This window comes from Aspergillus lentulus (assembly GCF_001445615.1).
Source record: "Aspergillus lentulus DNA, contig: Alt08, strain: IFM 54703, whole genome shotgun sequence".
Taxonomy (NCBI): domain Eukaryota; kingdom Fungi; phylum Ascomycota; class Eurotiomycetes; order Eurotiales; family Aspergillaceae; genus Aspergillus; species Aspergillus lentulus.
Genome location: NW_028322118.1, coordinates 3,783,983 through 3,808,128, shown reverse-complemented (window position 1 = coordinate 3,808,128; position 24,146 = coordinate 3,783,983). Strand labels below are relative to the sequence as shown.

At 53.2% G+C, this 24,146-nt stretch overlaps 10 protein-coding genes across 10 annotated transcripts; 6 read left to right on the top strand and 4 right to left on the bottom strand.

The window, feature by feature from the left end:
- Positions 1 to 173: 173 nt before the first annotated feature.
- Positions 174 to 848, top strand: ALT_4448 (protein transporter TIM17; the record flags this gene model as incomplete). Its single annotated transcript, XM_033559873.2, has 4 exons — positions 174 to 242; positions 317 to 515; positions 594 to 748; positions 807 to 848. The coding sequence occupies 4 exons, from the start codon at positions 174 to 176 to the stop codon at positions 846 to 848; spliced, it is 465 nt and encodes a 154-aa protein (XP_033415764.1).
- Positions 849 to 1,532: 684 nt separating this feature from the next.
- Positions 1,533 to 2,921, top strand: ALT_4447 (isoaspartyl peptidase/L-asparaginase; the record flags this gene model as incomplete). Its single annotated transcript, XM_033559874.2, has 1 exon — positions 1,533 to 2,921. The coding sequence occupies one exon, from the start codon at positions 1,533 to 1,535 to the stop codon at positions 2,919 to 2,921; it is 1,389 nt and encodes a 462-aa protein (XP_033415765.2).
- Positions 2,922 to 3,024: 103 nt separating this feature from the next.
- Positions 3,025 to 4,768, bottom strand: ALT_4446 (cytochrome P450; the record flags this gene model as incomplete). The annotated part of the gene is made up of 3 exons (XM_033559875.2): positions 3,025 to 4,182; positions 4,242 to 4,517; positions 4,568 to 4,768. The coding sequence occupies 3 exons, from the start codon at positions 4,766 to 4,768 to the stop codon at positions 3,025 to 3,027; spliced, it is 1,635 nt and encodes a 544-aa protein (XP_033415766.2).
- Positions 4,769 to 5,641: 873 nt separating this feature from the next.
- Positions 5,642 to 6,826, top strand: ALT_4445 (putative lipase/esterase; the record flags this gene model as incomplete). The annotated part of the gene is made up of 1 exon (XM_033559876.2): positions 5,642 to 6,826. The coding sequence occupies one exon, from the start codon at positions 5,642 to 5,644 to the stop codon at positions 6,824 to 6,826; it is 1,185 nt and encodes a 394-aa protein (XP_033415767.2).
- Positions 6,827 to 6,984: 158 nt separating this feature from the next.
- ALT_4444 (argininosuccinate synthase) lies at positions 6,985 to 8,684 on the bottom strand (the record flags this gene model as incomplete). The annotated part of the gene is made up of 9 exons (XM_033559877.2): positions 6,985 to 7,272; positions 7,329 to 7,404; positions 7,454 to 8,022; positions 8,079 to 8,131; positions 8,184 to 8,255; positions 8,313 to 8,384; positions 8,449 to 8,469; positions 8,525 to 8,566; positions 8,627 to 8,684. The coding sequence occupies 9 exons, from the start codon at positions 8,682 to 8,684 to the stop codon at positions 6,985 to 6,987; spliced, it is 1,251 nt and encodes a 416-aa protein (XP_033415768.1).
- A 982-nt stretch (positions 8,685 to 9,666) lies between these two features.
- ALT_4443 (NADH:flavin oxidoreductase/NADH oxidase) lies at positions 9,667 to 11,016 on the top strand (the record flags this gene model as incomplete). Its single annotated transcript, XM_033559878.1, has 2 exons — positions 9,667 to 9,846; positions 9,931 to 11,016. 2 exons carry the CDS (start codon positions 9,667 to 9,669, stop codon positions 11,014 to 11,016), a joined length of 1,266 nt encoding a protein of 421 aa, XP_033415769.1.
- A 312-nt stretch (positions 11,017 to 11,328) lies between these two features.
- Positions 11,329 to 12,863, bottom strand: ALT_4442 (putative salicylate hydroxylase; the record flags this gene model as incomplete). The annotated part of the gene is made up of 6 exons (XM_033559879.2): positions 11,329 to 11,680; positions 11,727 to 12,465; positions 12,516 to 12,573; positions 12,641 to 12,717; positions 12,764 to 12,768; positions 12,817 to 12,863. 6 exons carry the CDS (start codon positions 12,861 to 12,863, stop codon positions 11,329 to 11,331), a joined length of 1,278 nt encoding a protein of 425 aa, XP_033415770.2.
- A 1,622-nt stretch (positions 12,864 to 14,485) lies between these two features.
- On the bottom strand, positions 14,486 to 15,933 carry ALT_4441 (uncharacterized protein; the record flags this gene model as incomplete). Its single annotated transcript, XM_033559880.2, has 2 exons — positions 14,486 to 15,805; positions 15,874 to 15,933. The coding sequence occupies 2 exons, from the start codon at positions 15,931 to 15,933 to the stop codon at positions 14,486 to 14,488; spliced, it is 1,380 nt and encodes a 459-aa protein (XP_033415771.2).
- Positions 15,934 to 18,226: 2,293 nt separating this feature from the next.
- ALT_4440 (glutamine amidotransferase subunit DUG2) lies at positions 18,227 to 21,379 on the top strand (the record flags this gene model as incomplete). The annotated part of the gene is made up of 6 exons (XM_033559881.1): positions 18,227 to 18,460; positions 18,513 to 18,638; positions 18,687 to 18,818; positions 18,865 to 19,416; positions 19,468 to 19,654; positions 19,707 to 21,379. 6 exons carry the CDS (start codon positions 18,227 to 18,229, stop codon positions 21,377 to 21,379), a joined length of 2,904 nt encoding a protein of 967 aa, XP_033415772.1.
- Positions 21,380 to 23,079: 1,700 nt separating this feature from the next.
- Positions 23,080 to 24,145, top strand: ALT_4439 (putative LaeA-like methyltransferase; the record flags this gene model as incomplete). The annotated part of the gene is made up of 4 exons (XM_089599747.1): positions 23,080 to 23,138; positions 23,189 to 23,299; positions 23,353 to 23,624; positions 23,703 to 24,145. 4 exons carry the CDS (start codon positions 23,080 to 23,082, stop codon positions 24,143 to 24,145), a joined length of 885 nt encoding a protein of 294 aa, XP_089456085.1.
- Position 24,146: the final 1 nt, after the last annotated feature.

Here is a 24,146-nt window from a genome sequence, read left to right as displayed (position 1 = left end):
ATCGTCCCCCACCACGACTCCCGAACAGTCGACGGCGGCTTTTGACCGAGTGACGCTTCACCGGACCATCGAGACTACTCAGTCAAAGTAATCTATTGAGACGTCTGGCTACTTGATACATTCGATCTTAACCTTTTCCTTCGCTTTTCTATTTCCTTGCTTCCTATTTCACAATGGATCATTCGAGAGATCCCTGTCCCTGGGTCGCCCTGAGCGATTTCGGTGGTGCTTTTTGCATGGGTGTACGTCCACACTGCTGATTACTCAAGTGCTCCATCGCTGAAGACGTGAGAACTAATTCGATTCGTTGACTTAGGCTATCGGTGGTGCAGTTTGGCACGGTGTGAAGGGTTTCAGAAACAGCCCCTACGGCGAGCGACGGATAGGTGCCCTCACAGCCATCAAGGCTCGAGCGCCTGTCCTCGGTGGTAACTTTGGTGTCTGGGGTGGTCTGTTTTCGACGTTCGATTGCGCGATTAAGGGTATTCGGAAGAAGGAGGATCCTTACAATGCTAGTACGTGACTTCCTTATTCTACATGCCGCGATCCAGCACACTTGGAATGGCCTGTTCTAACCAACTTTCTCTGTCCAGTTATTGCTGGTTTCTTCACTGGTGGCTCCCTGGCTGTTCGTGGTGGTGTCAAGGCTGCGAGGAACTCTGCCATCATGTGCGCTGTTTTCCTGGCTGTCATTGAGGGTGTTGGTATTGGGTTCCAGAGGATGATGGCGGATAACACAAAACTAGAGGTATGGAGTCTCGCATTTTCTTTTTGTTACGATTGTGGCTGACGTCGATGGTTAATAGCTCCCTCCCCCTCCTCCGTCTGGCGAAAAGGCCATCGCATAAATCACCTAATGTCTTACCATTGCAGCTACAATTCTTCCTCCGGTGTGAGCCGAATTCCCATCTATGTCCTATATTATTACGTATCTCTCTTCTCAGGTGTTGGGTCTGGTCATTTCATCTTCAACGAGGCATGGCATAGAGGTTTTTTGCTTTCGTATTGTGCTTCTAGTCCAACTTTTGACTGTCTCTGAGCACTGGGTTTGCCGGCGATGATGGGTTGTACACTTCTGTCAATCCTTGTGTTTTCTATTGCTTAGCTCGGAGGCGAAAAGAAGAGCTCTCTGCACAGGTCCCTGGGATTTGTTGGGCGCATCCCACTTCTTGTACATTAACATGCAGATAAACAGGTCTAAATCTGACTTCTCAGCACACATTGATTGTCTATCTTCTCTTTTGCAGCTGGCGTGGCCAGAATCACTCAGGGTTGGAGACGGCGGAAGGGAACCTTACTTTGCAGAGGGGTAAGGCAGAGCTACGGTGTTCGGCTGCCGATCAGCGCATGACACAAGAACCTCATCATTTTGATTGCGGGTTCTCTCAATCAGGACTCAAGCTGGTTGGTGAAGTTTTCTATTTTTCTGATTGGCTATTTCACCATCTTTGCATCGTGGTGTTTACTACCTGAAGCTAGATTCATTATATGCAGCCAGGTCCCATCAACCCCGATCACTGAACCAAGCAACCATGCCCGATTCCGTCCCAGCGACATTCAAGCCCGCCCTCATTATCCACGGTGGCGCGGGCAATATCCAGCGCTCGAGACTCCCTCCAGACCTCTACGCTCAATACCATGCCTCCCTCCTCTCCTACCTCCGCTCAACGAAAGATCTCCTGAACAGCGGCGCCAGCGCCCTAGACGCAGCCGTCCACGCCGTGTCGCTGCTGGAAGACGACGAGCTCTTCAACTGCGGGCGCGGCAGCGTGTTCACCTCGGCAGGGACAATCGAAATGGAAGCCTCCGTAATGGTCACAACCGTCAACAAAGCCACCGACGACGCGATGCCCATCCCCATCAAACGAGGCGCAGGCGTGATGGGGCTGAGAAACATCCGACACCCGATCCAGCTCGCGAGAGAGTGTCTCCTCCGAACAGGCCACGACGCCAACGGCGACCCGAACGGCGACGGCGGGAACATGCATTCGCAGCTTGTGGCGCCGTATGTGGAGGAACTGGCTCGTGCGTGGGGGCTGGAGTTCAAGCCGGACGAATGGTTCTGGACTAAGAGGCGGTGGGAGGAACATCGGCGCGGGCTTAGGGGGGAGGCGGAGCCAGTCTCCATGAGCCAGGGGACGGTCGGATGTGTGTGTCTTGACCGGTGGGGGAATCTGGCTGTTGCGACGAGTACGGGCGGGCGGACGAATAAGCTTCCGGGGCGGATTGGGGATACGCCGACGCTCGGGGCAGGGTTTTGGGCTGAGGCGTGGGAGGAGGTGTTGCGCGGGGGTGAGCGCGGGGGTATGGTGTACCGGTCCTCGAGGTCGGACCCGCGCGATGAGGAGGATACTTCGCCTGGAACTACAGCCATTAGGCGGATGGTATCCGACTGCGTCCCGCCGGTTGTGAACAGGTTCCTGTGGCCGGATACGGATACGCGGTCACCAAGTCTGGAGCACAGCTCCGAGAAGCAGGCACTCCTCGAGCAGGAATCTACGCCGCGGCACGTCAGACGACGAGCCGTTGCGCTGTCAGGCACCGGAAACGGGGACTCCTTCCTGCGCATTGCGGCGGCTCGCACAGCCTGTGCTATGCTTCGATACTCGCAGGCATCGGCTCCTCATTCTCTCGCGGAAGCTGTTAGTGCGGTTGCCGGTCCAAACGGAGAACTTCAGCGTTCCGCGGGCCGGAGATGGGGTAAGACTGGGGAAGGTGAGGGGGGCATCATTGGGATCGAGGCCGAGACGGTGTTGGATGCTACTGATGCCGGTTTGCACGGGGAGCTGAAGAAGGGGCTAAGTCGGGGCAAGGTGGTGTTTGATTTCAATTGCGGGGGGATGTGGCGAGCGTGGGTTGAGGAAGATGCTACTGGGAAGGACGTTGAGAGGGTAATGGTTTTCAGAGAGGAATACCAGTAGCTGGTTGATATAGCACTCGCCATTCTAGACTTATCTAGCTGAAAGTACCTGCACCTGCCATCTGTGCAAGCCACGAGACATGTATTCAACACAGTATGTGCCCTTACCACCCCTCCAACGGGGTAAATCTAGCCAGCACTCCATCCTTTGGAGCAACCGTGGCCGACCGTCTCGTTTCAAGCTTCGCATCCGGGTCCTTCAACTCCATCTGGAACCGTCCTACAATAGCCGCAACAAGACAGGCCAGCTCAGCCTTCGCAAAGCCCTGTCCAATACAACTCCGTGGGCCATGCAAAAAGGTCAAAAACGAGTAATTGCTACTGGCACCGCCGGTATTCGCACGGCCCGGACCCAACCACCGCTCAACGTTGAATTGGTCTGCGTCAGGACCCCACAATTCCTTACTGTGGTTGATGACTTCCGGGGAAACGAGTATCCTCGTGCCCTTGGGAATAGGGTACCCGAGGAGTGTGGTGTCTTTGGCTGCGTCGCGCACGGTACCCGGGACAGAAGGGTGAAAGCGGAAGACCTCGTTGCAGAAGGCGTTGAGGTAAGGGAGGGAGTCGAGCGTGGCTGCGGAGAGGGGCTCGGGGTTCTCAGGCGAGATAGGGGGAAGGTGGGCGCGGATTTCCTCGCGCAGGCGCGTCTGCACGTCCGGATGCTTGCACAGGGCGTAGACTGACCACTGGAGCGCTGTGGAGGTGGTTTCGTGGCCGGCCGCGAGGAAGGTCATCATTTGATCTACGAGCTCCTCTTCGGTGAAGGCGCCGCTTTGCAGGGCGACGGAGATGATGTCGGTTCCGGTTTCGGCGGATGCTTGGGTCTTCATCTTTGCCTCCTTTTTGCGGATCATTTGGCGCGCCACGTCGCGGATGTAGAGAGAGCTTTCACGAATCTCGCGGTTTCGCTTCAGTGGGAGGCTTTGCACGACTCCGACGCTCCCGAATAGGACGCCAACGACAAAAATGATACGCATTGCCAGCGGCGGCACTGCGAGGAGCCGCCGGTAGTGCTTGGTCAGCTCGTTGTTAGAATCGTGGAGAGAACCAAAGTCATGGTCCATTCCTGCAACACCGATGATGTCCAGCGTTGCTCTGCTGGCCCATTCGCTCACCCGAACAATATTGTCTTCGGCGTCTGCTCGGTTATGGAGGTCCTTTTCGATCAGCTTGACCATCTCAATGCTCTTGGACCAGAAAGTCGGGTAGAGGTTCTTAATGTGGCGGTATGAGAAAGCCGGCATAAGATTCTTTCGTTGCTTCTGCATGACCCAGCTCCGTGAGTCGGGATCCACGTTCAGATCAAGCAAAGACCGCTCACCTTATGCTCGTCCCCTTCGACAAGAAGCACACCATGCTTTCCTGTAACGCGTGCAAGGCTTTGCCTTACCATCTGGGGCTTGGGAAACTCGTATACCTTCGTGACAAGGAGCTCACTCAGGGCTTTAGGGTTCGTTAGCAATACACGTTCGAGATTGCCAACCATATAGTAACGAATTAAGCCGTTGTTGGGCACTTTGTAAGCCCATTCGATCATCTCTTCGAAAGGCGCTTCGAGGAGATACGTGCTCGTATTTCCAGTGAGCCATGACCAGTTCTGTTATATAGGTTTAGAACCTGCTCGGTCCGCGCAATAAAGATTCTTACCGGAGGTGTGGGAATGTCTTTTATAGGAGTGAAGGATTTAGGGTACAGGACGAGGGCATAGATGATCCTGAACGAAGTAACAGCCAGAGACAGCACGACGAATGTCGCCGTTGGTGAGTCAAGGATTGTATATTGAGGTCTCATGTAGACGGAGGCTGCAATGGCAAGGTAAACTGCCGACCATGGGATCTTGATCGTCATCTTGAATAGGCGATGGAGAGACCTTACGAAACCTGGCCAGGGAGTTGAACTCAATTGCACGCAAATGAAGAAATACCAGACTAGGCTGTTTTGCGAGTATCGGATATCAAGTAGGAGTATCCTGTTACCTGCCTCGGTCAAGGGATGATTCAGGATGTCTTAAGAGGTCGTAGCACTCTGCCATGAGAAGCTCGCCGCCCAGAAAGCTTGTGTCCTTGTGTTGGAGATGCCAAAATCTCAGCTAAAGGAAAGACTAAGACTCTTGGTCGCTATCCGCAAGACTGCGAATGAGTAGCTCTCAACTAGAAGCTTCAGAAGTTGTGAAATAGCAGATTGTTGACAGTGGGTCCGATAAACAGTTTTTCATCCCTGGTTTTTAGATACAGACATCGAGCAGCCTATTGACTTGAGTTTGAGTCTGACTCTTTTGCGATGTTGTAATGACGGAGTGGTGGGTGCAAAGATCTACCTGACTCGGTTATCGTCATTGCGGTGGGCCAACCTGGCTTCTTAATGGACACTGAATGCGACTAATGACTGTCATCATTTTAGGCAGCCTTTCAATCGGAGTAGCGTATTTCACTAGATCATATCGTTTGCGAGCTGACACCTTGGCGATCCAGCTTGTCGTATTGTCATTGCCTCATGATAATGAGTTATGAAGAAGCATAAAACCAGCCTGATTCGTTCGCACGATGTTGATATAGGCACGTGATTCTCTATCTGAAAAAGTCCAAACTCCCAAGTCCATTAACATCACCATCCATCTTCTCAAAACGGCAGAGATGGGTCTCTCCTACTGCTAGTTGATATATTCATAATAGAGAACTATCAAGAGTCGCTGAGTAACACATCGCCAACGCCGTTACACACATGACGGCCCTCGGAGCAAAAAGCCATCTCCCGCCGCGGCTCACCCTGCTCCAAAGACTCCAACTACTCACAAGGGTACTCGTCTCCCTCCCCCGTCTCATCTTCAGCATCACGCGGGACCTCCTCTTCAACAAAGACTCCGCCTCATTCAGAACAATCTGGATGAGAAACACCGCCCGCGTAGCCGACTCGCTCCCGCTCCCTCAAGCACGCGCTCTCCAACGCCCATCAGGAAGCACCATCGCCTCACTCTGTAAAGCCCACCACCTCCGCCATGAGACCGTCGACCTAGACGCAGGCAGCGCCTTCCCCCGCGCGACCCTGCACTTCATCGACTGTGATCCCGCCGCGCGCGGGAACGTGCTACTTTATTTCCACGGCGGCGGGTACATCACCCCCCTATCCACCGGCCACTTCAAATTCGCGCGCGCAGCCGCACAAAGACTAACCGCGAAATGCGTCCTGCTCGAGTACACACTCGCGCCGGAACTCAAGTACCCGGGCCAACTCGCGCAGGCGGCCGCCGCGCTGCGGTACCTGCTGCAGGACCATGATGCCGCGGAGATCGCGATAGCGGGCGACTCGGCGGGTGGGAATCTTGCGCTGGCGGTTGTGGCGCATCTGCGGGATCCGCATCCGCTTGTTCGGCCTGTTTTTGATGGGGTTCAGCAGGAGCAGCGGCAGCTCCGCGCGGCGCTGTGTATTAGTCCTCGTTGTGCGAATACGTGCTCCGCTGCGAGCTATACGTATAACGCTTCGAAGGATATTGTTAGTAAGGCGTCGATGGAGGTGTTTAATTCGCATTGGCAGCCTGTGAAGGAGGAGGTTTGGGCGACGCCGCTGGCTGGGACGAAGGAGTTTTGGGGGTCGGTTCCTGCTAAGAAGGTTTTGCTCCTGGCGGGTACGGACGAGGTTTATGTGGATGATATCCGGGAGTTTGGGGAGTTGCTTGGTTCGTCGAGTCCGGCTGCTGACACCGAGCTTGTTCTGTGTGCTGGAGAGACACATGTACAGGCCATTCGTGATATAGCCGTGGATAATTGGGACGGTGTCATGCTAAAGGTTGCTCTCAACTGGCTACAGAATCTGGGGAAGCTAAATGACCCGGGATCACTGTTGCCACCAAATTCGAAAGGAGTTTGTGCGGTATGGAACGACCCTATCATCAGTTACGACGGATTATGATACACGGCATGCCCGTTGATGGTTCAGGATGATCGTTCATTCTTTTGTATTCCGTTACACGTCAAGTGCTAAATAGATGTATAATATAAAACAAGATACCCGAAAAAAAGACCCAAGGCCGCAAGCAGCCCATCCTAAATTATGCTCAAACACACGCTTTACATCTTCTCGCCGTTGGCCTGCTTCATCTGGCCGTACTTCTTCAGACGGATAGCGGACACGCCGATGAAGCCAGTGGTCTCGGTGGGAGCAAAGTCACCGATCTCGTCCATGCTGGACTCGGACATGTCGTACAGCTTCTCGGTCTCGGAGGAACGGCCGAGAATGGAGACGCTGCCCTTGTAGGCGCGGCAACGGACCTGTCCGTTGACGGTCTTCTGGGAAGCGGTGATGGAAGCCTCGAGGAACTCGCGCTCGGGGGAGAAGTAGAGACCGTTGTAGAGGAGCTGGGGCGGGGTTAGTAGTCCATCCTACAGAGTAATTCGGCCTGGCAGAAACAAACCTTGGAGTAGTTGAAGGTGACGAACTGGTCCCGCAGAGCACGGACCTCACGGTCCAGAACCAGACCTTCCAGATCACTGTGGCCGGATTAGCGACAGCCAGAAAAGACAGAACGAGGAAACTCACATGTGAGCAGCGCGCAGGCAGGTGAGACCAGGGGTCTCGTAGCAACCGCGAGACTTGATACCGATGAAACGGTTCTCAACAATGTCGATACGGCCAACACCGTTGCGGCGAGCAATAGCGTTGGCGGTCAGGAAAAGGTCGACAGCGTCGGTAGCGACCTTCTTCTGGCCACCCTCAGTGTATTCCAGCTTGACGGGGATACCCTTCTCGAAGTGAACGGTGAAATCCTCGGGCTGGTCTGGGGCGGTGAGAGGGTCCTGGGTGAGCTTCCACATGTCGGAGGGGGGAGTGACGTCGGGGTCCTCGAGAATGCCGGCCTCGTATGAGCAGTGGGCCAGGTTCTCGTCCATAGACCAGGGCTTGGACTTGGTGGAGGTCACGGGAATACCCTTCTCGGCGGCGTAGGAGAGCAGGTCGTTGCGACCGGCGAAGCGGTTGTAGAAAGCAGGGTCACGCCAGGGGGCAATGACCTTGATATCGGGCTGAAGGGCGTAGAAGGCAAGCTCGAAACGGACCTGGTCGTTACCCTTGCCGGTACAACCGTGGGAAACGGCGAAGCATCCTTCCCTCTGTACGATCCTTGTCAATGTGCGATTCGAGTATCGTAATCAGCAGGGGAACCAACCTTGGCGACCTCGATCTGAGCACGAGCAATGACGGGACGGGCCAGAGAAGTTCCTTCAAGGGTAATTAGCATCAAGACCGTTTTCTTTTGGCACCAATCACATACCCAGAAGGTAGACGTTCTCGTAGATAGCGTTGCAGGCAATGGCGGGGAAGCAGAGCTCCTCAATGAACTCCCCTACATTGCATTAGATCCCATTGTAAACACCCAGACAAAACTTTCGACCAAACATACGGCGCAGGTCGGCAATCTCGCACTTGACGGCCCCGAGCTTCAGGGCCTTCTCCCGGATAGCGTCAAAGTCCTCTAGACGAGCGATGAGTCAGAACCTCAAGATCATACCAATTCGAATCTCGCATTGATGAATTACCTTCCTGGCCAACATCGGCAGCTATTGAAAAAGTCAGTCATGCTCTCCACGTTGTCCAAAGTCCGAATCCGCTTACTGAAAGCAACAACCTCGTAGCCCTCGTCAATGAGCCATTTCACTTGAATCAGCGGTCAGCACGGGCCCCAAAACACTCCTGGTGAAAGTGTGGGGCAATTACAGATGACACTGGTGTCAAGACCACCGCTGAAGGCGACGCAGACCTTTCCTTTCGACATGGTTGATATGTGTGAGGTAGCAATTGATGGTGAGGGAATCAGGAGTAGGGAGAAGGAACAATTGGAGAGGGAACGGAGCTTGTGGGGGGGAAGTATTTAAACAGTGGATTGAGTCATTCCCTCCAGTTCCTGGAAAAAAAGTTTTGGCGGGAGACCTCCCTCTGTACCTGGCGGTCTGGGGCATTGCCTGTTTGGGACTAGGGCGCTTGGCACCGCCGAAATCGCTGCCCGATAAGATAAGGGCGGGGCGTCGATCATTGCCGGATAGAACAGTAGAAACTCCATCTTCGAAGACTTTGGAAGAGCAAGAGTATCGCGAGAAGATCGTTTATGAGAGAGATCTCAAAATCATATGGAGTGTGCTGATGGGCATGAGATGCTGAACTCTCAGCCGAGAATAGACGATCGTGTGGTCTAAGCCTGAGCGAAGTGAGCGATAAGAAACCACCGTCCTCCGTGACAGGATGGGATGCGTCTGCATAAAATGACCTGTCACAGCGAGGTGAATGTTGGGAAAATGAACGTTGACGACTATAGAATCGATTTGGACTTACTCCAGTCATTACTGACCAAGGATAGCCGCCGATGCTCTAGTCTCGATAACATATGGAAGGAAACAAGTGCCGAACCATCCAGGTACTATGTAGGGACATCGCCGCGTGGACCAATGGAGGAGGGAAGTTGAAGCAGAAGTATCAGTCAGAAAGATGCAACTCTTTGATCATCTTACGGAAGCTCCTCGAAGTCTTGTCGCTTCCCCTCAGAGATATAGCCCGTTTTTACTACGACTGCAAGGCCTCGGCACGAACACCGGCAACAGTGTTACATCATCGGTCCGCAGTAGCGCAAGGCGATTTCTAATCACTTTCAATTGCACTGACTTTTAATCTCGTATTTCCTGAACTTTGCATCCCTTCTCGTTCTTCATTTTCGGTCAAGCTGTGTTGATATTGCAATTACGTATAAAACATCCATAGACACCATGTCGCGACCTGCAGTGCCTGATATCGAGAACAAGCGCGCCCCGGGTATCTCATATTTTACTCCGGCACAAGAACCGCCTGCAGGCACAGCTGCAAATCCTCAGTCTGATGGGTCGGTACCTCCCAAGCTCTTTCAGCCCCTTTCGGTGCGGGGTCTGACCTTTCACAATCGCATTGGTGTGAGTACCAGTCCAGGCAATCCTCCCAGCCGTCTATGCGAGCCGTTTCAATTGGACAACTCGCTTACATGAGTGATATGGTAGCTATCGCCGCTATGCCAATACTCAGCCGATGATGGACACATGACTCCCTGGCATATGGCCCATCTTGGAGGGATTGCCCAACGAGGACCAGGATTCCTAATGGTCGAGGCAACAGCAGTCGAGCCGGAAGGTAGAATCACACCCCAGGACCTGGGACTATGGAAAGACTCGCAGATTGAGCCATTGAGCCGCGTGATCGAATTCGTCCACAGCCAGAACCAGCTCATCGGCGTGCAGATCGCACACGCAGGTCGCAAGGCCAGCACCGTCGCGCCATGGCTCTCGGCCAACGATACCGCCTCCGAGAAGATGGGCGGCTGGCCAGACCGCGTCAAAGGCCCGACGAATGTGCCTTTCACCGACAAGAACCCGGTGCCGAAGGAGATGACCAAGCAGGATATCGAGGATCTGAAGACCGCCTGGGTGGCCGCTGTAAAACGGGCTGTCAAGGCCGGGGCGGACTTCATCGAGATCCACAATGCGCATGGTTATCTTCTGATGTCGTTCCTCTCACCTGCGGTCAATACGAGGACAGACGAGTACGGAGGCAGTTTCGAGAACCGCATCCGGCTCAGTTTGGAGATCGCCAAACTGACCCGGGAAAACGTGCCCAAGGATATGCCTGTCTTCCTGCGGGTCTCCGCCACCGATTGGCTCGAGGAGGTGCAACCGCACAAGCCCAGCTGGCGGGGCGTGGACACTGTCCGATTTGCAAAGATACTGGCAGAAACCGGGTACATTGACGTCCTTGACGTGAGCAGCGGCGGCACTCATTCGGAGCAGCATATCCACGCGAAGCCAGGCTTCCAAGCACCCTTTGCCATCGCCGTCAAGAACGCCGTCGGGGACAAACTAGCAGTGGCATCGGTGGGCATGATTGACAGCGCGCATATGGCTAATTCCTTGTTAGAGAAGGACGGGCTGGACCTTGTGCTGGTTGGACGTGGCTTCCAGAAGAACCCGGGGTTGGTGTGGGCCTGGGCCGAAGAGTTGAATCTGGAGATCTCGATGGCTAACCAGATCCGATGGGGGTTCTCGCGGCGCGGTGGTGGTCCTTACCTCAGGAAGAAACTCGAGAAGATATAACTCCTTTCAAGTAACCAGATAGAGATTCATATATCAGTTCATAAAGAATATGCCATGAATTGTGTAGAATCCATAGACTGTCACTCATCAGCAGAAGAAGCTAGGACCCAAACTAAAGAAGTATATGTACACCAAGTCTACTATAAAAATGATTCCGCAAAAACACAAGCATGACCAAACCTGCTTAACGCGCTCATGAAAAGGCCCCTAGGAAAGAATCACAAATGATGTCGCGTGGCTGTCAAGCGGTTCCCACGAAACTCTACCAAACACACAACCATCATCGTTAGCTCTCTCGCTCACATAACCAGCTTAGTTGAAAGGTGATTCACCTTCCCAAGTCTCCAGAGCCACCTTCTCTGCATCCCAGCCCCAGAGGAACTTCTGCGTCTCCAGATCAGCCCATTTATCGGGATTCGACGCCCCGTTCATCGACGCGCGAAACTGGTCGTCGCGGGCTTGCTGTTCCGGTCCGTCGGGGAGATGCAGTGTCGCGCGGTTGACGGTTCCGGACTGCTGTACTGTCTCTGCACGGTGTTTGCGCGACCTTTCGTACACCGCTAGGGCGAGGGGGATTTCGCGGCGAGAAGAAATGGTGGATAGGAGGACGCCCAGCGCGGCGGCGTCTTCGACTGCCTGGGCGGCACCTTGGCCGACGTATGGACTGCAAGCGTTAGAGAGATACCGTCGTGATGGTTGCGATGGCTTACAGCATTGGATGGCAGGCGTCCCCGAGCAAGGCCACGCGGCCCTTGATCCACGTCTTTAGAGGCGGGTGCTGGCAGAGCTTCCACTCGAGGACTTCGTTGTCCTTGACCAGGTCGATGAGCTTCGTTACCCGTCTGTCCCAGCCGCGATAGTCGTCGACCATCATCTGCTTCGAGCCCCTGGTTGTCCATGACTCTTCGACGTCGGTGCGGTCCGGGTGGAGCAGGACGATGTTGTATAGCTGGTGGTTGCGGACCGGATAGGCGATGATATGCCGGTAGGGTCCGATCCAGCGCGTTGCTTGCGGCTCATCGATAAGCTGCTTCAGCTCGGGGTCATTCTCCATTGCACTTCGGGGAAGCATGATTCTGTACGCTGCGTCTCCGGTTGGGATGGCCTTGGTGGCGTCTTTGCCGAGCAGCTGGTCCCGGATGCTGGATTTGATCCCATCTGCTGCAAGGACTACGTCGGCTTGCACCACGGTGCCGTCGGCAAGAGTCACGGCTGGAGGGTCGAACTGGACGCGAGTGACGGTCGAGTTGACTCGTACTTGGACGTTCTCCAGCGCGATGGCCTTTTCGATCAGCGCATTGTGAAGGTCTGCGCGGTGGACAACTACTTGTTGGCCATATGACTTGTTTACAGGCATTGTTCCCAGAAGACTGCCGTCCTGCCATCGTCGGACGTGGATGTATTCCAAAGCGACGTCCTTGGCGTGTATTAACGGAGAGACTCCCCATCCTGGATCATTAGCTACTTTCAAAAGTCCAGGGATTCATGAATCCACGCACTGTCAAACAGCGTCAACATGTTCGGAGAGCCTTGGATACCGGCTCCGACTTCCATGAGCTATAAGAGTGAATCAGTCTGACTTCCATGCCTCATACTCCTCAAAGCTTGAGGCCTTGATGCATACCTTTGGGGCTGATTCAAGAACTATGACATGATGTCCTCGTTGGCCTAATGCCAGTGCAGCAGCCATACCCCCAATGCCTATACCAGTTAGCCTATGGTAGGACATCCATATCACGTAGCATACCGGCACTGAATCAGTCAGCTGGAGTATAGAATGCAGTGCATCAGAAAACCTACCCAACAATAACCACCTCGAGAGGTGTCTTCGCCCGTGGCACAATCATGGTGAAGAGACAGTACAGTGGAAGCCGACAGTACGCTTCGCCACCGAATCCCTATATTATGGAAAACGACAAAGCACCAGCGTGGATGAACAAAAAGGATATATGTACTCTCGACGGGGGAGAGACGGCAAGTATTTCAGTCTCGAAGGGCCCTCGACTTCCCCACAGCCCGGCGAGCACAAAAGGAGCTTGTCATTTCCTAATAAACAAAACGTTAATATTACCTCCAATCCTCGTCGCTCAGCTGTTACTCCATATTGAAATCAAACGTCAACCACGTCCCAGGTATGCGGGGCTAGGCTCGGGGGATTTCCACGCGAGCATTGCCGTTTCCAATCATCACATCGCCATTATCATTGACTATCAAGTCACACATGCAATCTGCTTACACGAAGGGTCATGCCATGCCAATCGGCTCAGCAAATAATCAAGAACCATCGCGATAAATGTGGCTCTTTGCGCAAATCCCCCCAAACCCGCTCGGCACCAGCGCCGGGTGAACCGCTTTTTGGCTGTCGCCCGGCTCTGCATCGTGCCCGCATCTGCCGAACAACGCTCTCTTCTCCCCCGGAATCTTCTCCGTGGTCTTCCGCGGAATTGTCTCTCAGCACAAGCCAGGTTTGCATTTACTAGACGTTTTCCTTGCGTCTGGTCTGTGATTCCGTGGTCTGTTTCGGAGGACTCCGAGTCTCAGTATACTGTATCTAAAATGTTTAGGGCTGTTCGCGGATGATGATCCTAAATCTCTAGGGCACGGCAAAGGATGGCTTGTGCAGTGCCGATTGCGCCGAGAGTCATCTCTTGCAACTCTGTATATCATATATTATGCTATCTTTCAATCTGGGAATGTGTGCTGAGATGCTGCCTGCCAGCATTAAGCAGCTGCTTCTGTGATTTCTACAACTAACCAACACCGTCTGCGTATCAACCATTATTGTCCAGCTTAGTCAGTATGCAGGAGAGGAAACTCTCGCTCATCTTCCACATACTGACTCGGACTCTTCCCGCTGTATGACTCGGCACTTCATTGGGCCTTTAAGGTCCGACGAAGGATTCTACTGGGAGTTGTTTGCGTATGCTGCGGGCGGGATGAGATAACCATCCTTGCAGCGTACTTCCCGTGTCTGGTTCATTGCTGACAGTAAATGATACAGAGAAGCGGAAATCCAAATCACATTATTCATGTCTTCGTTTGATCTGTATTCATGCGCTGCGTAAATGACAACATGATGAGTGCGATGCAGATGATGGCGGATCTAGTCTAACCCATGGACTAATCTCGAATGCCTGTGTATGTGCAATCTTCGCTGTGAAGAGAAGTGATCTGCCAGGAAGGAAACCGCGTGCTGAATAACCATTCAAAGGAGTGATGAGACACCCATCCCAACGCCGGAAAATATGCAGAGAAACTATATACATCGCTCTTCGCCAGGATCGTCCTGGTCGCAAATGGAAGACGGGGATGATTCGAAGAGAAGGAAGAAAAGGTGCAAAGAAGAAGGAAAGATGAAAAAAGGAGGTAAATGATGGTACCGGCCTCGCTATGAATATCCACATCTTGGTAGGTCGTATCATGCTGTACACAAAATACAAAGGCTAGTGCCATATGCGAGATGAAGTGCTCAGGCTGTAAACATCAGACGCAGGCGACTGGACCGCTTTTTCTTTTCCTTGGGCTTTCGGTCCTTGTCGGAATGACGGGATTCCGCCTTGGACGGGACCCTTGACGGGGCCTGTGAGGGAGCTTTGGAAGGAGCCTTGGAGAAGATCTTTGTGTGCGTCCGCGATGGAGGTACGGATGGTGCTTTCGAGCCCGCATACGACTCCGATCGGGCGTCATACTCAGATTGATGGTACCGAGAGCTGCCCCTCGGGGCCCGCGAGCGACGGGAACGGCGGGATGAAGCAACGGACTCGTCGTCGTGGAACTTGAATCGAGGATCTCGCATCATACGTGCAGTGGTGATGTCGATACCAGACATAGCAGCCGCAGTCGGAGTGATGAACTCACCATCGACAGATGTGCCGAGGCTACCTGCCTCCGCGTCAGCGACACCACGCCGCCACATCTCGACTCCGCTAAGACAATCGATATCGAATTCAATCATGTCTTCCACGATGACGGACTCTCTGTCGTCTTCCACCGGTCCCCGGATAACTTCGTTGCCAGCAGACTGGATCTTTTTGATGATCTTGTATCCGCCGAACATGACGATCGTGACACCGAGACCGACACCGGCAGCGATCAAGAATTGTGGACTGGCTAGCAAGGCAAAAATGGTGGGGGCGGCCGACTTAAGGCTGGCCAGTGCAGCGGGTGCCATTTTCGTGGCCAGGTTGCTGATTTCAGCCAAGGTCAGCGCGACGGCGGCCATGGCATCCGGGTTCTTCTGAAGGTGAGCAATCGTGGCAGTTGCACTGTGGTGCACACAGTTGGCTTCCTCGAGAAGCCATTGGGCGCGATCGACCAAACCATTGAGTTCAGGGTCTTCGATCCTTTGAAGTTGCTGATGCTGTGAGGGAGGAGCCCTGGCCAGGGCTGATGGATGAAACTCGCCGTATGCCAAGTCCATGTCGACATGAGCTTCTGATTTGGAACGACCCGGCTTGGGGCGCGGCTCAAGTTCCCTAGTAATATCATGATGCGTATGACGTCGGACCATGTCCGATGGACTGGCGTAGTAGGACTCCGTGTGCGAGGCTACCGAGTGCAGGTCCTGTTCATAGTGCGAAGGGGCGCGACGGTGTCGATGGTGCCGCGAATGTGTGCTCCTGCTTCTGCGAGAGGGAGCGACTGACGGCGCATCATCGATGTGATAGTTTTGCAAGGCCCTCAGAGCTTCCCTTTCGGCAATCTTGGCGTTGCGCTCCGACTGAATCTGAGCCTTGCGTTCGCGATATGCATTTTTGGCCTGCGTAAAGACCCCGAAGAGGTGTTTACTCTATTGAGCAGTGGTCAGATCAAATTATATCTGTTGGAGACGCCGGGGAAAAAGTGCCAAGTACCTACCGTGCTCACTACCTTGCCGGACTTGTCAATCACGGCAATCGTCTCGCCTAATGGAGGCATAATGACGGATAAATGGTGCTAGATCGGACAGTACCAATGGCCACGAGTAACTTTGTCGTCGAGGATAAGTCCACAGCTGTCAACCATCAAGGTCCATCAGCATAGACGAATGATTCATATAATTTTGATCGCAGTTGGCGGTGGCTCCAAGATCAAGCGGTGAAGAGCACCTTAGACAGGTATAGTAGATAGATATGGAGCCTGGATGTGTCGGCGCGGGTGGGGAACCGGGGGCTTTTCCCCTTATTCCTATTCTCCGCCAGGGAAAACTCAAAGAACAAGATAAGATTGCTTGGAAAATATCCAGATAATCAACGAGCACAGTCAGAGACCTGGGAGGCAAAAAAGGAACAAAGCAAACTGGTGCCTGTTTCAAAAAAAGAAATTTTCAGCTGAGATTGAAATCTCAAAAGCAGCTGAGAAGGTACCTCCTGGTAGAGAAAGATCCTGTCCAACAAATATACGATGACTGTACTGAGTCAGGGCGGCCAAGACCAGGAGCAACTCAAATGTTGGAAGTATGAATGAAGAAAAGAAATGGAGAGGCTGGGATGGTGGACAGTTGTAACTTTTTAGCAAGATTCGGCGCCTAAAATAAGAGCAAAGCAGCGAACAGGATGTGATCCCGCGAGAGTGTTCGGCCTGGTTGGGTGTGATATAGCTGGCGGAGCAGTACAGCCTGGATTTCTCAAGGCATTGGAGTCAAATCACCTTTTGAGGTCTGGGAAAGGTGAGCCTGTATGTAGAAGATTAGTGCTTGCTGGTCTCCATTTGGGTCGCAAAGGCAGCAGGACTAGCCATTAAGCCACGCCGATTTAGAAGATTCGTGGGGACGCCGATTTGCTGGCACAACACGATCAGGGTGCTCGGCTGCATCACCATCCATAATCGTTGGCGGCACTACTGTACTCGGGCCAGTAGAGTTGGTTGGGCACAACGGCATATCCTCCGAGACAAACGACAGTGCTGTTTATGGCTATCAGGAGGTACTTCTGTCATCCAGATAAACCTGAGCTACAATCTATGATTTATCGTCGTTTGAGAAGATCCTTGATGTGGTTAATGAGGCACATGCCAATACCTCAGGTATTGAGTGGTAGAGAGTAGCGGTGATGCGGTGGATTCTGATTGGGGAGAGATGTCACCGCCACTGTGGCTGGTGCACTGCCCGCATTAGGTAATCTCTGGTATAGCCTTACGATACGTGTAATTTTAGTCAAAGCATCCATATCCTCCGAGTCATTGCATTTCTATTGAAAAAGCACAGAGTAACTAGAGAAAGAAAACCTATCTTCCATCTCTGGATCCTGTTGGATGCTCTTCCAGGGCACGTGGCAGAAGAAATGTCATGGCTGAGTTCGGAATAAAGAAATGGTCAAACCTATCGTCCCGTGGCATGCAAGAAGCCTTGAGCAAATGTAATCATGATTGAGAGCTACACCGTATCTCCGGCAGGGAAATCATGTACTTACAGTATCTTGTTCATATCTCAGCTAGGGGTAGATAAGTCAATGTGACTGTGACTGTTTTGCTCATTCCTCGTCTCTTGTCAATACATCATTCTCCCCTTGTCTTGCGATATCTTTGTGTTCCCTTGATCTCAGGATTCTCATGGGTATAAATGCTGCATCTGCCTACTTCATCTTCCCTGTGCTACTGATAGTTTGATTCATCCCCAGAAGTCTGCATATTAGAACCTGATGGAATATGTCTCAATGCAGGACGAATGCTCTGATAACCCGTCTTCTATGGGAACCTAGGTCAGTACTGCCTCGTATTGAGCATCTGCAGTACTAGCAGCAGGCTGGATAATCAACAGAAGTAGTATTTCCAAGACTGACCATCTAATACAGACAGTCATGTTGTCAGAAGAACCGAGAGCGCCTTCGAGGTATGTCAGAAAGAAGTGCTTCCATTGTTCAGGGGATATGGCTGGCTGTTTCGCCGCGTTTTGACACTCTCATTGCTTCTACTTGCACCGCCACACCTTCTTCAATCACGACATCACCGCAGAAAAGAAGCAAAAGGATCCCCCGGAGTTTCGTTGACTGCGCGCTCGATTCAAGAAGCGATATCTTTGATACCCTCTTGTTCTTTTCTTCTATTGTATTTTCTCATCATTCAGTTAACTCGTTTATATGTATCTATGGTGTAGTTCTTGAGGTGACTCATCAACTCACTGCAAGAGAGCATCACGTGGCCGAAGCAGACCATTACCTCCCAGCCAAAGCCACAGCATCCAATCCATAGAAAGAAAACAGGCTGAGACTCTCTGGTTCGTCGTGTCTTAGCGATGAACAGCGCAGTACAGGGGAAACCCGATCCCTCAGTGGAAAATTATGATCGCACTATTCCCGGGCCGGACTATCGGCCTTTGGCTCAGCAGGTCCTCAACGATGGCCCTCATCATCTAAACACCCGACCAGACTGTGGTATCGGACATCGAGTACAGGCAAGTCGATCAGTACTGGCTCTGGCCATAGACGACGAGTGTGTTTTTGCTGGATTACAGGGAGGAGATATTGTGGTAAGTCTTCCAACTCCTGAATCTTGGTAGGCATATACTGAATCCGGCATAGGCATGGTCTCTCGAGACATATGAACTCGTGCTTTCTGTCCACGCTCATCAAGAAAGTGTCCTGGGTCTTTATCTGTCCGAGGACGGCGACCTTCTTTTCTCCAGTGGTGGAGATTCCGTTATCAATGTAACTACTTGTGCGTCCGTTCAAAGTCCAGCTTGTTGACTTTGTTAGGTCTGGTCCACGAGGACCTTTGATCGACTATATTCGATCCACTCTCACCACGACGTGGGCGATATCTTCTCCGTGGCGTACTCGTCTAGTCTGAAGACGATCTACTGCGGAGGTCAAAACACTAGCATCCAGGTAGGCTTATATCGATTTTCAGAAGGCTCGGTACTAACAATTCCAGTGGTGCGACCTTTCCAAAACAGATGCAGTCTCGACGAATCAGTCAGCCGCTCATCTGTCGAAGCGCACGCACCGGTTCTTCGATTCCCGGGGGCCCGACGGGTCACGAGCACCCCGGCCGGACGCGGGTGCTGATGGCGTACGTGCAGTCATCCAGGGAGGTCAAGTCCTGACCTTCAAGCGCGACCACCACAAACTCTTCTCGCATCATGGATACATCTACACTATGCTTCTTGTCCGAGGGTTGCTTGAATCATCGCCTACGGAGGAGGTGCTTGTGACGGGCGCCGGCGACGGCGTGGTCAAGCTGTGGCGATTGGACCAGGACGAGGCGCCGTCCGAAATGGCAGCGCTCGAGAACAGGGATCCGGTTCTTGCGCTGGCCGTCGACGGATCGTTTCTCTACTGTGGTCTTTCTGGCGGCGCGCTAAACATTTGGAATCTGGACTCTCGGCAGCTGGTGAAACGCATCACCGGACATACAGGTGACTTATGGGCAGTCGATATTGTTCAGGGCTTGGTGGTTTGTGGTGATTCAAATGGAGTCATCAAGGTATGATCTTGTCTCTACTGAGGTTGGAGCTGTGTCTGACCTGGTGGCTAGAAATTTAACTCTCGATTTGAAGAGGTGGGCAGCTGGATTGCTCACGGAGGAACAATGCTGGCGTCTGCAGCTGGTCGGTTCAAGGACCGACTTATCTACGCCAGTGGAGGCAATGACAATACTGTGGGCATCTGGGATTTGACGGAGGTGTCTAGTAAGCAGGATGAGCAGGCACCGATCAATAATGGTAAGCTCAGAATATTTCACTATGTCACGATGCTTGCTTATACGAGGTGCAGACGAAATGGTCAACTGCCTTGCTAGATTCGTCGCCTTCAAAACAGTTTCGGCCAGCCCGAAATTCGCCGGAGAGTGCAACCAGGGAGCGGCATTCCTCCGACGACACTGCATCTACCTGGGGGCGAAGACGAAACTCCTGCCTACCGGACAAGACACAAATCCGATTGTGTACGCACGGTTCAGCGCCAACTCCCCGGATAAAGTCGACAAGACTCTCCTGTTCTACGGGCATTACGATGTTGTGGGTGCGGATGCCAACCGAACCAAGTGGAACACGGATCCGTACCAGCTGGCATCCATCGATGGCTTTTTGTACGGCCGTGGTGTTTCGGATAACAAGGGGCCGATCCTGGCGGCATTGTATGCGGCTGCGGACCTTGCACGGCAAAAGGCGCTTCCTTGTGACGTTGCTTTCCTTATCGAGGGCGAGGAGGAGTCCGGGTCCCAAGGATTCCACGAGACCGTCCGACAACACAAGCCGGAAATTGGGGCAGTTGATTGGATTCTACTGGCCAACAGTTACTGGCTAGACGACTACAACCCTTGTTTGACGTACGGCCTGCGGGGGGTGGTGCATGCCAATCTGATCGTCACTAGCGACCATCCGGATCTGCACAGCGGTATTGACGGCAGCGCATTGCTGGATGAGCCGTTGAAGGATCTGTCGATGCTGCTGGCCAGCTTGGTGGGGCCTAAAGGGCGGGTCAATATTCCAGGCTTCCATGACCTGGTCCTTCCCTTGACGGAGGCCGAAAAGCAGCGATTCGCAGACGTGGCACGGATCCTGCTACCGCAACACCCGGAAATCACCGACCGCGACGCGCTCATCAACTCGTTGATGCACCGGTGGCGGGAGCCATCTCTCACCATCCATTCGGTGGAGGTGCCCGGAAGCAGCAAGGCCTCGACGACCACCATCTCGCGCAAAGCCAAAGCCAGCCTTTCGATCCGCGTCGTCCCGAATCAAGAGGCAGACGAGGTAGCCGCCAACCTCACGATGTACGCGCAGGAGCAATTCGACAAGCTGGAGTCGCAGAACGACCTCACTGTCGAAATCACGGGCAAGTCCGATCCCTGGCTAGGCGATCCGGACAACGAGATCTTCGCGACGCTCTCGGAAGCGATCACCGCGGCGTGGAGCCGGGACCAGACCAGCCAGAAACATCAATACCCGCCGCTGCAGCGTGTTTCCAAGGGCAAGGACACGCCGGGCCTCGCGCGCACCGACTCCTCGGACAGCCTGGCGTCGCACATCGACCGCATCATCACGTCCACGACGACCTCGTCGGCAGGCAAGAGCAAGTCCCGCCAGCGCTCCGCCCTCAGCAGGACGGTGCCTACCTCGTCCACGCTGACCAGCAAATCGGGCGTGATTGTTTCCCCAGACGCGAGCGGGGACTCCTCGGACGAGAAGCCCGCAGCCACTGCCCCTGAGCCGGCCGCTACCCGTTCGACTGTTCAGCCGATCTTCATCCGCGAGGGCGGCTCGATCCCCACGATCCGGTTCTTGGAAAAGGAATTCTCAGCGCCGGCGGCCAATCTACCCTGTGGGCAGGCGAGCGACAATGCGCATCTGTACAATGAGCGGTTGCGGGTGGAGAATCTTTACAAGAGTCGGGAGATCTTCCAGTATGTGTTTTCACGGTTGCCGAGGCGCCACCTTCCCAGTTAGCTTCCGTCATCAATAGAACCGTTTGCATCCAAAAGTTTGCAGCCGCGTGTAGACAAATGAATGGCATGAGTGGTCGTCGTCTATTTTTCTAAACAAGGCAGCCTCTTCTCTTCCGCTCCACAATCTACAGTAACAACTTCAACTAAAGCAGAACTTCCCCTCTGATCATCCTCGAGTGAACCCAAAACCCAAACGCAAACCCAAATGAAAATCAGCTCGCTTAGCGCACGCACAGACTCAGCTCGTCAGCCAGAACACGCAGACTGTGCCGTTAACCCGGGACAACAACTTGCACTTTTGCACATTCAGTTAAGAGTCAACACATAAGGAGTAGTCAGATACCAATAGCAAACCCCGAGGCAGCAGCTCAAGAACCTTGAAGAAACGGATAAACTCCACCTACGCAGGCGTGCATGAATGTCTCCGAATCCACGAATGCAAGTGGATACTGACGGGCGTCCGCTTGTCCCCAAGGACCGGGTTGCCTTCTAGGCTGGTAGAATAGCCAATGGTGGGTGTCCGCGTGTATGGACTAATAATTAGTTTTGAAGGATTATTCTGCAGAATGTATTATCTCCTACCTACTACTTTGATACTGGATTGAGTAGAGAGTGATGATGATGAGGGGGTTTTACTTTTCCTTTACTTTTACTTTCCATTGATGGACATTTGACGATGGATATGGGTTCTAAGCGAGCGAGCAGCCCCTATCGTATTATAAGTAGGATTGCATTCATGATTGGATTTCGGGGCGATTTTCTGCAACATATCTGCCGTACTGTAACCAGACCTTTTCTATCTATTCTAATGATCTGATTCCAAATCATATCAAATCAGATTGGACAACAGTGCAGTGTGCAGTGCAGGCATGTGGATCCTCAATAATATATCCACCCAGCCGTCTGGCACTCTGGCTTCTGGAACATCCGCATTTATCTGTTCGCATGTAGGCCAACGGTCAGACAGGGGCGAACCAGAGACAAATCCACGGGAAAATGACTAGCTAGTCTCCTAACTATTTCCTGTGGTTAGGCTAGTGCTTACAGCAGGATGCAAGGATTCATTTAATTTGACTGTGAACGAATGGATTCCAGTTGACTGACCTGACATCTTGCCACTGAGCATTGTCCCCTCTGGGTCTGGTCTGGTCTTGGTCTTGTACTTTTTTTTCTCTCCAGACCCGACTAGAAACCAATAGATCACTGACTAGAGAATAATAATGATGATATTAATCCCTGAGCTGATCCCGAGGTCCCGCAGTCCCGCAGCCCAGACTCGTGGGAGTTTCCCTCTCCAGCTACCTGCATCCGGAAATATCCTGATTCCCGGTCCGCTGCCTGTCAAGAATGGGGCCGCAGCCTGCTAATGGGCTGGCACGGCCAGAAGTTATGTTTGTTGTGTGGAGTGCAGTGGTGTGGCCTGGCCGCGAGCATATGATATGATGTGATGTGATGATTGATATCGGGAGGTTATGTATGCTGCACGGGGGGGATTTGCTTGATTTGTGAATGTGAATGTCTTTCTGCTTATGGATATCTCCGTGAATTTAGGGTTCATGGCGTGTCAATTCACTGCTTTCTTTCTTCTAGAGTACTCTATATGATGGTATGACTTGCACTGGATAGAATTCATATTCTTTCTTTCTATCATATCTATCTATCCATCTGTGTCTCCTGTTGATATCATTGATATGTAACAATATGGCCTCCCCATCTGACGCAGCGTACCTCCTAGGTCGTGATCCTGAGGAATCAAAGCGGTACATCGCTTCCTACGCCCATATATGACTGCCGTCACTGACATTTATAGTCTCAACGCCCAACATGCCTTCCTTGTGGACGTCATCGGCGGCACTCCCATCCATCCCTCCATCCCTACGGCAAACATCCGCTCCATAGCAGACGTAGCCACAGGAACAGGGTAGACACCACCCCCCAGCGAATGACCAACGCATGACAACTGACAACTGCAAGAATCTGGCTCGTCGACGCCGCGCAAAGCCTCCACAAGCATCACCCCCGCCACAAACTCTCCCTCCACGGCTTCGACATCTCCCCCGCACAATTCCCCTTCAGCTCGCTAAAGGCCCAGCGGCACGAGATCCAGCTCACCGTGCAAGACATCCTACAGCCCTTCCCAAAGGAGCATTGGGGACGGTACGACCTCGTGCACGTGCGGCTGCTCGTCGGCGCCATGAAGGAGGTGGATTATCCGCAGGCAGTGCGGAACCTGTACGATCTCCTGAGTGAGTATTGCCTTGCCCTTCCCTCTCTTTGCAGTTCCTCTGTAGAACCCCAGCTAAGGCAGACTGCGATAGAACCAGGCGGCTACCTCCAATGGGACGACTGCGACACCACCGCCTTCTGCACGGACGATCCCACCCCCATCGACATGGAAATGCGGCAGATTGTCGTCGACGCTGTCGAGAAACTCGGGCTGTGTGGGAATGCGCCGCAGTACCTCCATCAGCTGGCTGCGCAGACGGGGTTCGTGGATGCCCGGCTGTACGCTAACAGCACGGCGGATAAGCCGCATTTGCGGGAGCCGGCGCGGACGTGGCTGATGCAGGTGCTGAGGGCGCTGATGCCGCATGCGATGGTCAAGTCTGGGGAGGTGGTTGACGAGAAGAAGGCCATTGAGCGCGCGGAGCGGCTGGTCGAGGGGTTTGGGCGGCATTGTACGTCTGCGTTGCCGTTGGTGAATCTGTATGTTTTGGTGGCGCGCAAGCCGGTGCAGGCCAGGCCGTGGTGTTGTACAGTTATGTAAA